Here is a 13,466-nt window from a genome sequence, read left to right as displayed (position 1 = left end):
TTCATCTCACCCCTGGTTGATTTTGGCTTTGTCCAATAGGGACTGGGGCTTGTAAAGTTTGACCAGGATGTCTGGTGAGGAGATTGGCTGGCTGACCGCGAGGATGCTGGGATTACCCTCCGATAGAGGGCTGTCCCCAAACCAGGCAGTGGTGGGTGACAGTGGGCTGCCATCTCTGGAGTCATAGGTGGGGGTCATAGTCTTACTGTACAAGCCTGGACTGGAGTAGATGCTCCCTGAAAACACACAATCATCAGTTAGTCCCTTTTAGTGAACTTAAGTCCAAAAAAAAATTGTGTGTTCAATGATTCATTATATTATCAATATTACATACGTAAGTAGTGTTTTACATAATTGTTCATAATCTGGTCACTTAATCTAATGAATAATCCCATTTCAAACATTCAAAAATACTGTACATTAACAAAAACAGCATCAGCGGAAAAAGGGGTGATCACTTTTAAAAAAGCACACACACTTGCAGCCTAGCCAGGACAGCGAGCGGTCAACAACACCATGTGACTACCAGCCCACACTTTGCAGGCGAGTGGCTTCAACAATGTCCTCCTGCTGATGGTGGGATTGATGTGGATCAGCATGCAGATATTGCAGAACATGATCAGGGTCACCCACTTAGTCAAAAAACCTGCAGGAATGCACTGCACACAGCAATCTACTGCACAACTCGCCACAGAGAGGAGAGGGGGAGCGCAAAAGATATGGGAGGAGGATACATGGATTATAACAAAAACATGCAAGGTTGGGCACATCAATTTTCATTTAATCTTCAATAAAAGTGTCTGAATTATTCAAATGTTAATATATCTTGCTTTTTTCTAGTTTTTAAAATTAGTATGAATTTTGGCTACAAACATAAGCAAGCCACCAAAGTGAAGCTGTTTGCATTTCCTGTTGGCTGGCCTTGTGAGGTTATTTTTGGCCTCATACCCCCCCTTGCCCATTCCCTCTCTCCCTCTGTAGGGCCTAGGTCAAGAAGCAACACTGGCTTAACCACTAAATCCCTCCTGAAATCAGGAAGTGGGCCTGGTTTGTGTTTGGGAGTGTGCATGTGGATGTTTGTGTTTGCGAGCTGAGGTCATGAGAACACTGTGCAGGCTATGGCCACCCATCCCTTGTGGGGGAGGGTGTTATTCAGTGGTTCTGTCAAGCTTTTTCCCCGAATGCTAAGGTCATTAGGTCAGGGAGAGGACTCCCATCGCTCAATGGGTCTCTTGAGGAATCCAAAATATCCAAAGAGACCATGTATAAGGTGAAAGCTGGCAGCCCATTAAAAACACAATTAAATCTCCTCCATCCTGTTTACTGACTCTCCAAAACAGGCGAAAAGGACCAAGAATGTTAACATGACATGACTCCCTAATGCTCCCACACTGGGGATTCATAGAGGGCTTAGATGGATGGAGCTGGACCACCATGGGCTGTTAAGACTAGAACTAAGCCACGAGGAGGTTGTCAATAAATGAAAGTGTCTCTTGTGAATTTGATTTTTACACAAAGTCTCTGTGTGGGCGATTGGTTGTGGCATGTATGTAGGACCGATAAGAATTATCACAGTTGTTATTTCCGTAAAACACAAAATCATAGTTATGACTATCTCAGGAACCACCACTAATAAGTGATCAGCTATCCTGCAAAAAACAGTCAGCAGGCATAGTGAGCAGGCCTGGAGTAGCTGTAAGGAAAAGTGAGCAGGCCTGGAGTAGCTGTAAGGAAAAGTGAGCTTTGAGCTAATTTCTAATGAGAGGCAAAGTCTTTATCATGTGACTGCCCAAATCAGCTGATGTCCTCTGAAGGGGCAGTCAGGTGACTCAGCTGCTAGTCCCAAAGGTTACTGATGTCATGTGCCCTCATCACTCCAGCTGTGGGGGTGGGGGTGGGTGGAGGGTAGGGAGGAAGGGGGAGGCGAGTGTGAGGAAGCAGTGCTGAAGAGTAAAGGACAGAGGAAAGCTTACCTTTGACAGGTCCGATGTATATTATCTCAGACGCTAGGATGAAAAGACAAAGAGTAAGAGAAAGAAAGACAGGAAATAGGTAGGTGGGAGAAGCAACATCAAGTGGACAGATTTAAGATTCTGAAAACTCTACAAGGACAGGAGGAAACGGGAGAAAAGAGGAGAAATACAAGAATAAGGAGATCCGTGGCGTTTCCACGGGCACTGCCAACTGCTAGCCTCACAGTGGATGACTCAGTTTACCCTCTTCGCAGAGGGAGAGCACCCTGGAATGACTAGTGAGGTTCAGTCATTTCCATCCACCCAATCATAGCCATTCAGCACAAGACTGATTGAAAATACAGGCAAGGCGTTGGTCAATGTGACCCAGCCCTTCATGTATAAACTGCAGCACAAATATAAAGTACTGGCTTGTCTGAGGTATGTCATTCTCCACGTTGACAGAAAAGATAATTAGATACAACAGGCATGTCAAAATGTGGTGGGCCCAGAGGGATGGGCTGGCATCATGGGCAACTTCAGATTAAGTCATGACAACAGCTGAGGATTAGTAACATGGTTTTTCTAACAGAATGACCAATTCTGTGGGGCACTTTACATGTGCAGACAGACAGGGGACATGGAGTTTCCTAAATGGTATATTTAAGAATAGAGGTTGAGGTTTTGGAAAAGGATTGCCAGTCTTTAAGTAGAAATAATTGGTCATGTTCTCCCGAAGACCTTAGTGTTCACCATCTATCATGTAATTTGCTTCTGTGGTCAGGGTGGACTTCACTGTACAGTATACTTTGTGATCCAGAACAATGTACTCTGTACTGTATACATCTGACCTACTATGTAATTGACAATGCTGGTAAAACACAGATTTTAAAACATTATAAAGAAATCCATAGAAGTCCAAGGCCATATCTTCAAATGTCTTGTCTGGCCAACAATCCAAAAAACCCCAAATAATCACTTTACTATGATAGGAGACTACGAAAATCTGATAATATTCCCATTTGAGCCATTTCTTGCTTGATAACTTACTTCAACGATAAAATTGATAAGAAAAGTAGTTGCCAATTAATTTTCTGTCGATCGATTAATCAAGTAATTCTGAAAAACTTAGATATACAAGTTAGAGCATGCAGTAAGCCCTCATTTATTTGTGTAGAGTGTACAGAAGCAGTTGACTGCACAGGAGAAGGCTGCAGTTCTGATTGCATCGCTGCCCCTCTGCAACGCCTTGTGATTCCTATCAGCAAACCTGAGCAGAGAGGCCTGCCCTTCTTCACAAGGGACAGAATAACGCCTTACAAATTGGCTATGAAATATACTCTGACTGTAGCATGTGATCTGATAGGCTAAACGCAGGAAGTGTGTGTGTGTGTGTGTGTGTGTGCGCGCTCACACACCAGAGAGACACACAGGGAGCGTGGCGACAGTAAACAGATTCTGCAAATTCCTGCTGAAACTCTGTTTCTCTGCACCGCCTACTAGTGTGACCACGGCCATCTACTGAAAACAAAATGTATCTATACCAGAGGCATCAATGAAGCGCAACTTTAAAATGTAATGACAAAATTTTGGGTGTGATCATCATGTGCTGTTCGTAAAAATAGAAGGCACAGTGAAGCAAATCAGCACGTCAGCAGAAGGAGTTTCTCTTCACTGTGAGAATTATGATAGTTTACCAAGCTATTACTGTTCAGCCCTCTTTATGCTCACATGAGAGTGTGTATGCGCATGTTGAGCTGAGTCAAAGGAGCCAGCAGACAGACTAGAGGCCACATACACAAAGAGTCCCATTCACCCTGTCTCATAGTGTTAGCAGTTTTGGTTAATGCTAACTCTGTGCACAGTCTGTTTTGTTCTGATCGTCCCTGCTCACATGGTTGTAAGTCTCCCATCACTGGTGGGAGGAGGGCCAGTATAACTGCAGTCGTGTAGCCTGGTTTGGGTTTAAAATGGCAGCGTGACCAACTATGTGTGGAATCTCAACCATTCTTCGTCCTCCCTGCCAAGGAATTGGGAGCCAGGGCTGTAGATCCCATGCAGGCCTCAAACTCACACATTCATATTTGGTCACTAGAAGCAGGGTGCAGCAATCTGGATCTTAGTGGTTTTCGAACCACAAGCGCAATCAAGACACAAAAAAGACTGGAAGACGTTCCATAGTGGCCAGTGAAACCTGCTAATCAACCTGCTGCTTGGGGGAAACGAGATTATTACTTTTCACAATGAAATACAAAAATAAAACCCAACGCTCTATAATTACTTCCAAGTAGGTAACTGAACCTAAAAAACAGAATGCACAGATTTAAGTCTGCATGAGACAATTCTTTAACTCATTTACTAATTGAGGTATAACTTCCATCCATCTAACCCTTTTAAATTCAGCTGAAGTTTTTTAGAGCAAGCACTATTAAGCCCCTTTTCCACTACACGGTACCAGCTCGACACGACTTTTTTTGGTTTTCCATTGTGGAAAAGTTGTACCTATACCTGCTTCCAGGTACTTTTTTCACCTCCATTGCGGTTCCAAATGAGCTGAGGCCATACTAAAATGTGACAGGAAAACACGGAAGACTACTGATTGGTCAGAGAGAATCGTCACTATTCACTATGTCTTCATTGCGTGCGCCAGACAGAGGCCAGCAACAGAAAGTTTTATATTTTACAATTTTCATACGTTATTTCAACACTTCTGAGAATTTCTGAGGTGAGAAACCAACTGTCTAGATTTCGAATATTGACAGTTTTACGAAAAGTGATGGCAGAAGAAAAATGTGTTTGAAAGTTTTCGGAGTTGAGGAGCTCTGCAAGTTGCGGCAGGGGAAGCCTGCACCAACCCGCAGGAGGAGCTTGCGAGGCCGGCCAACCGCCCGCTCACAGAGCCTTCTGGTCACAGAGACCGCTACAGCAACAATGGCAGAGGAAAACACAGCTGTAAGGTTTTCGTATCGCTTATGTGTCTTTACATTCTCAGTAATGTTGAAACGTTTTAATTTAAATCAAGAGACAGCTGTGTGGGTCGCTGGTGTGTGTGTCGCATCGAAAGTTACCTCGCGGCAGTTGTGTGTGGCGTTGCTATGACGACCAGCTACACTGAGGGGTACTATCTCTGGGCACTATCTGCAATAGAAAACGGAGCAAAAACGAGTCGAGGCGAGGTGAGCTGGTACTGGAAAAACGGCATTAGTGCTTCATCTCCATGTAGGAGTTACTATCCATCAGCTCACCTGATCCAGGGGTTAACAGCGGACCCTCCAGCTCCAGATCGTCCTCCTCTGCCTCCTCCAACTTTTTCTTCTTCTTCTTGGGATCACGGGGCTTACGCAGTAGAGATAGCTCCTCTGGGTGGCGGATATCTGGAGGGAGAGAGAGCAAGAAAGTTAATTTGATGCCCCATAAACATAACCTTGCCTCACCACGAGTCACTGTCACTAAAAACATTCAGTAATTTGTATTGTTTCAACTACAGACTTCAAATAAACCAAATGGCCTCTCACAAAGAGCACACACAGAATGTGTAGAAACTGAAATGTAGGTTAATTCAATGATTAAGGCATTTAAATTGAAAAAGGTTTAGCGTAAAAAGGTGGAAGAGTAAGAGAAAGCAAAAGGGACAGCGGAGATGGGTAAGAATTGTAGACAGCTGTGCACACGCGAGGTGGAAAATTGCAAATCCCTTTTTTCAGGGCCCCAACAAATCTTGCTTTAACTGTAATCCCCAACTGAGACAGGGCAGACACAACTTCTATATCCTTCTTACCTTCCTTCCTCTGGCTTTTCCTCTCACACACATAAAAACAGTATTCAAGTAATAGGACCACACAGCTTCCACAAAACACCAAAAATTAGGCTGCCACCTGAGCATCTAGCCCATCTCACAGCGTTGTAGCGGAACTGAAGCCCCCCCCCCCAGTGATGTGTTACTACCAGGTGATGGTACAAGCAAAGGAAAATATATTTTTAAGATAATTATATTATTGACAATTCGAAAATCGTGATCTAATACGGAGATGCTATAAATGAAATAAACAACCACATTCTAACTGTGTGAGCTGTGTGCAAGATCCCAATCTGACAGTAAGACAACACACTGAATATAATGAATAAAACAGAGCAGCCCCTCTCCTCTCCCTCCCTCGGGCCTGGAGGCCAGCGAACCATCACTCAGCACTGCAATGATGTTTTAAGATGGGCTTGGGATGGTTCTGATGTAGCAGCAAGACGGCCAGGATGTGTCAGGACTAGAATAGATGGTGTCTAGAAGCAAGCACATCTGGATCCTCAGCTGGCTATGGTTCTCTAAATTCCATATAAATTGATTAAACGAGCCAATATCTGAGAGCTTTATTTCATTATTTTCAATTTGTTTTGTGCAGGACCATTGTAAAAATGTTCATTTTCTCATATCTACTGAAATAAATCTCTCTTAACTTTTTAAAGATGAAGGATTGGAAAGGTGCTGCAGACTGATTGAAGAGGTTGCAGAGGGTGTTGAGGAAAGCACGAGGAGAAGGGGAGAGGGAACGTCTTGGCTTGGTGAGAAAGCTTGTTTGGTTTGTGTAACTAAAGCAAAAGCATTCCAGGAGTTTTAAGAACTACCAGATGGGAGCTCACCCTCTCTCTTACTCCGCCTTTATTCTTGCTCAGCTGCAGCGGTGAAGCACAATCCCTGTGCCCTTATACAGCCATGCGAGTTGCAGACGTGCTGCCGAGCTTTAGCCCCACTGAGCCGTGCGAGGAGGCCAATACACACAGTGAAGTGTGTCTCAAACTGTGTGTACCTTTGTAGGACTGTGTCTCTTGGTGAGGCATTGCAAAGTGCATGTGGCATTTTACTACAATGTCACTTTCAAATGTTCATTCCTATGACCTCACCCACACCAAGAAACTTATCTATAGGGCAAATATTAGCCATCTCCCAAGCAAGACCAAGCTGATACCCATAAAATTTCTGATATGAGTGTGGCTCTAAAGCAAGGTTTTTGCCACAAAAATCATACAACCATTGCTCAGTGTGGTAAAAATCTATTATCTGTCACTGGTTTGGGATCCATTATCAGAGTTCCTGTAAAAGTAATATTTTAGGCACCTCTACTGGATCGTTGCGCAAGTGGAAAATGGGTGGATGGGGTAAATATATTTACAGATATGTATTTTTCATCACTCCCATGGAGGGAGTAGAGGCAAAGTCGATATGGAGATTTTACGTCTGCTAAAGTTTAAATACCATCAGAAACAGAGATAAAGATGACCAAATCCGCGTAAGGGGAAAACACAAAAAATGCTTCATAGTATTTTTCAGACATGCAAGTATTACAGTCGATTTCTGCTGACCTACTCAGTTGAGTGTGGAATTATAATATAATAATGATAATTTAAGAATCATGATCTGGTGGGAAAGACTGCTCCTACACTCACCACATACTTGTGGCCGGTGTCAGGACGGTGAGTGAGGGCTAGAGTGCTTATAAAAGCTCGGTTGATTCACATTAGCAGAAATGACACCTCAGACAATAAGACCCCAAGCTTCCATCCTGTAGACTTGTGCAGTAACCAGGCCCGGAGCCAGAGGAGAGGGTTTGACCGAGAGCCAGCTGGGCTTGCAAGATCTACTCCTCGGAACACATGATTCACTACTGTGAGTAAGGCCAGCCGCAGAACAATCACAACCACCGTCACAGTCTAATTTTACAGCACAAGTTTACAGAACAAACAGTTTAAGACCCTACATGGACAAAAATAATTGATTGAGGACTGATTTCACATTCTGTTTACTGCTGCATACTTCTCATTGTTGTGAGGAGGCACTCTTTGGGCTGCAAGGCCGACTGATCAATACTCAGTAGCAATAAATCAGGCAGTTGTTCCAGGAAGACTAAATAAAATGAGGGGTAAAAGATAACTCACATACAGTCTCAGTCTGATGGGAAAGGGATAATAAAGAATGTATACAAGGTGCGGAATTTTTATCTTCTAAGAATTTTGCTGATGGCAAGAACAGTGAAGTCTGAGTTTTGGCATTTAGAGTGAATGATGCTATGACTCACATGAGGCACACAAAAAGCGTGCTTTTGCTTTGCTTTTTAAAAAAAACGACATTAATTGACCTCACCATAATAGTCTCATAGGCTTTCTTCATTTATCAGGCAGGAGGCTAAAAAGGTGCTAAAAGGCCACTCAAAAAGGATAATAATGCACTTCAATTTAGGAGCTGGAACTGAGGCCAAACCGCACTCCTTGTGTGTTATGACAACAGTGGCCAGCACACTCGGGCCAGTCAAGCAGACCACAGGTTGATGGGCCATAAATCTGCTGGACCAAAATGATGAAGTAACAGTCCCACACAAATCTAAAAAGTGCTCTGACCAAACATTTTACTGCAATAGGCCTTCACAAATGTCCACAACATCCTTCTTCAAACTCCTGTGCTCTTTCTGTACCATGATATTGACATCCATCCTCTCAATCACTTTGCTTTCCTACCAGGTCACCCACTTAAATAATTTATTTGACTCATTGTAACGCTTTCAGATCGGTGATGATCGGCTATTGTGTCTCAATTTTCCCACACATGGTAGCAAAGGAGTGCTTACAAAAAAAAAACCCACAGTGCTTAAGTGGAGTCTTGTTACCCTGGTGTTTTGCTGAGAGAAACGGTCTCATTTTTGAACCACCTCAGGTCCACAATCATGTGTTAGTCAGTTGTGAAGAGTACATTTTGTGTGCTGGCTCACAGGAAGAAAAAAACCTTCTGTCAGAGGGAGGAGGTGAATGTGTGTATTTAATATGGTGGAAGTGAGTCCAGGTTGTCTAGACGGGGACAAGCTCATGTCTGACTGTGACTCTCACTGGGCAAATCAACCACAGGAACCAGTTCAGTGCCACTCATTTTTTTCCTCAACTACAAACATGACCTGAATTTCATACAGCATTTTGAACTAAAATAATAAGTCGATTAACTGATTCATTAATATTTTTTTATACGATATTAATCACTGAAGTAATTAATTTGGTAAAAATACCAAATATTTGTTGGTTCCAGCTTCTTAAATGTAGGGATTTGCTGCATTTTATATCATTGTAAACTGAATATATATGTTTTTGACTGTTGGTTGGACAAAACAAGACATATAAAGATGTCAGCTTGGGCTCCAGGAAGTTGTGACAGGTATTTACTATCTTTTCTAACATCTATTGAAAAACAATAATAGCTTAATTGATTAGTAAAATAATCATTTGTTGCTGCCATACAGCATTTCTACAATTTCAGTTGGCACTATAACACAACACTGTAGCTGAGAAATTCTTTAGACAAAAAGCACACGAACTTGGGTTCCGATGTTTGTCAGAATTGTTGAGAGTTCAAAAACTGTTATCTTGCAACTAATAGTGGAAAATCCCCAATGCCTTTGCTTCACTATCAAGATAAGCACAGGATGTAAGAGCTGCCAGATGGATTCAGAGGTCAAAACAGGAGTGAAAGTGAGTGATTTTCATGTATTACAGTACATCAACATTCTGCTGAGTCCTCTCAGTTCCCAGCCAACCCAGATGGACCATGTCTGTGTGTCAGGACACAGCTGCCATGGACATGGGAGAAGTACAGTGGTGATAATTGGTTTTATACGTTTTAACGAGTGTTATGTTGATTTTCTACGCTTTCCCACTGTATGGGATGCTCACTGTCACACAGAGTTTCAGTTGAGACTAAAAAGCAGACAAAATATAAAGTTTGAAGTAAAAATATACTGTATGATAATATAACAAAATAACATAAAATTTTGACAGTATAATATTCTTAAAAACTGTTGAAAAAATAAACTACAGATGGGGTGGGGATAAAAACAGCCAAATACTACACTGGAGGACTGAACTCGGAAATTGTTTTGGAACAGGAAATAGCTTCTGTGAGACCAACCGACCAGAAACGACAGAGCAAAAATATTCTCCAAATAAATGACAATTAGAAAAATAACTAGAACTATTATTGACAACAAAAGATCTCCACTGACTTTGCCCAGTTCTGTCCTCCTGTATGCCTTCCTTACTACTGCCCGGAGCGAAGGCCAGTCACTTCCTGTCCCCTCTGATTCTCTATGACATGCAGCTCAGATAATATGCCCAGGAAATTATAAAACTTGCCCAGATAACAAAAAAATTAAATGCTTCCAGTCCAGACCGGCTCCAAGTCACTAAGTCCGCTGTCATACCCACAGTTACAATAAAGAACTGCTCTGCTTTTTGTTAGCTATAATGCACAGTGATACAAATACAACAAATGAAGCATGAAACACTGAGGGGCCCTTTACAGCCACCGGACAAGATCTTGCAACATCCTGGCACGCGCAATGTCATCCAAAAGCAATTTGTCCTGAATTTTTGCAAAGCTATAATAGATCTATTACAGAAGCAGCAGACACATTCCTTACTAGGCCTGGCCGAGATAAAGGCTACATGCCTTTTTCTGCCCCCGCCTCCCTGCCTCTGCTTTCATAAACAGTCTTTTTGTATATTTACAAAAAATAAAAAGTTGCTATTTGCTCATTTCATTTTTAAAAACAAGGTCAGGTGCTACCTGTTGAGGCAAATATAAATAGGGTAGCTGCCACTGGAGCCCCTGATTGTGCCTGCTGAACACAGTCCAGTGACAAAGCCATAACAGGTGTGCTATGACACACAAACCCTACTGGAGACAGTGACTAAGACGCAGTAGCAAGGGGCGAGGTCTGAGCCGAGGAAAAGTGGAAATTAGTAGGTCAGATGTCACTGGGGTTCAATGTGTGACCCCTGACACATCTATGACAGGGCAAGATGGTGCCAGAGATAGAAGATATCAATAGTGTGTGTATGACCCTTGGGTACTACTTAAACCGTGGGAGACAGTTAAATTTAATCCTGATATTAGTAAATGAGATGGTAGGTAAGCAAGCGTTTTAAAGAGTATAAAGAGAATAGAGAGTTATTTACATGTTCTGTGGACGGCCTGTGTTATAAGCCTGAGACAGATTTATAATCTCTGTTTACTAAACAGTACTGTGAGACTGATGGAGCCCAGGTTCTAAGGACACGACTCCAGAGCTGACAGTGGACAACCAGTCAGGAGACGTGACTCCAGCATGCAGAGCTCAGAGTGTGTTTAATAAACACAACAAATTGCCAGGGATAAAAACAAAATAAGAGGAAGGACATGATTAAAGTTGATGTAGAAAATTTCGAAAATTAGTCTTATAGGGAAAGGTTTTTGCTTCAGCAGGGTGGGCACCTTCACTGGGGCCAAGTAGACTGGACCACTATGCTACGCTTATTCCCATGACTCTTCAACACCTCATCTCACATTTGCTTCTTGACCGTTTTCCACATCAACTTTACTTATGAACGCTGCTCTGCCTGCTGTCCTGTAAATGAGTCAATGGTTCCACTTACTGAAAGTTTTGCAGATGTCGGACACAGCCTTGAATACGCGGTCCGAGAAGTTGACCTTGACCTTCATGTGCTTCATGTTGGGCAGCTGGAGGCGCAGCAGCTTGTGCTGCGGGGTGAAGAGCAGCCTGGCATCGGCTTGGATGCCGTACTTGTCCAACGTCCAGTGGGTTTTCAACAGCCATGTCTTCTTCTTTTCCCACCACAAAGCATGGTCTGACCAGTCCTTCTTCACATCTGTGGAGGTGGAAAAAAGGGTAGGATGAGTTTTAGTAATGACTGCAAAAATGCAAAAGAAAATATAGCTGTAATAATATGATTGAGTAGTTGTACTTTTTAACTAGCATTTTCTTTGCTAAATTGTACAGGTATATTAGTTGCCATTTGAATCTGTTGACAGATAATCTATTCCCTTTTGCCAACAGTGAAGATGCTATTGGCAATTAGGAAAGTGTAATTAGAGCACTCAGTCTGTATCCATCACACTGTACTGACCTGAGCTCATCAAATATGTCCCCCCAGGGCAGAGGGTCACACTTGGGGTGGGGAGGTCACAAAGAGGATAGAAAAGGTTTGCATGGGGGTGGTGAAGTCAAAGTGAGAGGGAGGAGACGACCGAGTGTGTGAAAGACGTGGCTGTTTGTGTGACACTGTGGGGATATCAGGTTCATACCTCCCTCTTTGTTACAAAGTCACACTGTGATCCCTCTAAAGCAGACACAAGCCACCCAAAACCCCACATAGCTCCCAGGCTTTCGCTCCGCAGGGGCTCAGCACAATAGGGACGAACCTGTAGTCTCATAGTGTGTGTGTCTGACTTCAAGGGGAAGGTGAAAACCGCAGGGATTTAAAGGGAACTCAAAGCAGCTGTTTCTGCAGATCACCTTGTTCTGGTTTCTATACGAGCAGCACGGTGATGGAAAGTTGTGTTTGAACTACAAATCGCTTCAAAGCCAAAAAGGTAATTGTGTAAAAGAAAAATTCTTTACATTCAAAAAGGGAGTGGGAGTTCCTTTGAATCCATTTCTTATTTATCACTTTAATGGAGTACATTAACAAACTTGTTAAGTATGTTAAGCAGGTCACAATGCTTGCTTCTCTTAAATTTTTTGTGTTAAAATTATCCATCACCTCTTTACAGAGCCCATACTGTGCATGTGTTCCTTTATGTTCAAGTGTAAAGGCCTTAGAAGTCGGGGATAGTTTAGATGGAGTGAACAGGGCTGTAGTTTTTAGCCTATTATACTTCCCCCCCAAGTAGTGATATCATTACTCCGGCATTAGTCCAGGAAGGCACTTCCCAAAGCGGTGTCTCATTTCCTCCACCCACATACCCCATCATCGCTTCTCCAGTCGATCCTACGTCTCACTCTGGGCCTCTCTCTCCTCTCAGAGTCACTGTGTCCAGACACAGATATCAGTTTGCTCAGTCATCCGTTAATCAAAGCAGTCGATCTGAACTGTTTCAACTAATATACTGCTGTGTCAGCAAGAGTGTTTAAAGCAGTAAAATTCTTTTTAAAATAACTTTTTGGCGTATTTGCTGAAACTGTCACTATATTCTGACAGTAGCACATGAGACAGATAATCTGTGTTTTTAATACAGATTAGGTGGGACACTGGTGTGCTACTCTTTCATCTCGCTGTTAGACAGCTGCCTCTGAAGTTTGGGCTGCAGTGCTCTGGGCCACAAAGCGTCAGAGGGGTGTCTTTGAGAAGACAAGTCAAAGAGAGAGGGACCAGGGTCTTGGCGAGACTATGTGGGATGAGGTTTTGAAGGGTAACCAGCTCCTTGTTGTGGGCTTGGTGGGAGGGGCTTAACGGAGTGATACAAGCAGCAGAAAGAAAGACCAATTTTTTTATGTCAGCTATCAGAGTACATCACTGTAGATGGACTGTAGACTGTAATGATTTATCAAATAACCATTTAGTCGAAACACCAACACATTGCATCTACTGATTACACAAGAAAGGACACAGCTACTAATGGACAAACTGGAACCATAATGGACCACATTACTTTCTGATACATGGCAAGAAACAGTAGTTAGAAGAACACGGACTTCGCATACATAA

General features: G+C 42.8%; 1 protein-coding gene across 4 annotated transcripts in view; it reads right to left on the bottom strand.

The window, feature by feature from the left end:
- fermt2 (fermitin family member 2) overlaps positions 1-13,466 on the bottom strand; it is a 44,659-nt gene that overhangs the window by 16,882 nt on the left and 14,311 nt on the right. For 2 of the 4 annotated variants that reach the window (XM_038729159.1, XM_038729160.1), the window contains exons 3-6: positions 11,394-11,627; positions 5,198-5,326; positions 1,974-2,006; positions 11-236 (exon numbers count right to left, since the gene is read on the bottom strand). In XM_038729159.1, coding sequence (XP_038585087.1) covers positions 11-236; positions 1,974-2,006; positions 5,198-5,326; positions 11,394-11,627 — 622 coding nt within the window. The remainder of the gene's footprint in view (positions 1-10; positions 237-1,973; positions 2,007-5,197; positions 5,327-11,393; positions 11,628-13,466) is intronic. The other 2 variants (XM_038729161.1, XM_038729162.1) reach the window with 1 other exon arrangement.

This window comes from Micropterus salmoides, unplaced genomic scaffold, assembly GCF_014851395.1.
Source record: "Micropterus salmoides isolate LMB-PRFRI ecotype aquatic unplaced genomic scaffold, ASM1485139v1 Ms_hic_scaffold_19, whole genome shotgun sequence".
NCBI lineage: Eukaryota > Metazoa > Chordata > Actinopteri > Centrarchiformes > Centrarchidae > Micropterus > Micropterus salmoides.
This window is presented reverse-complemented; position numbering and strand designations above follow the sequence as displayed.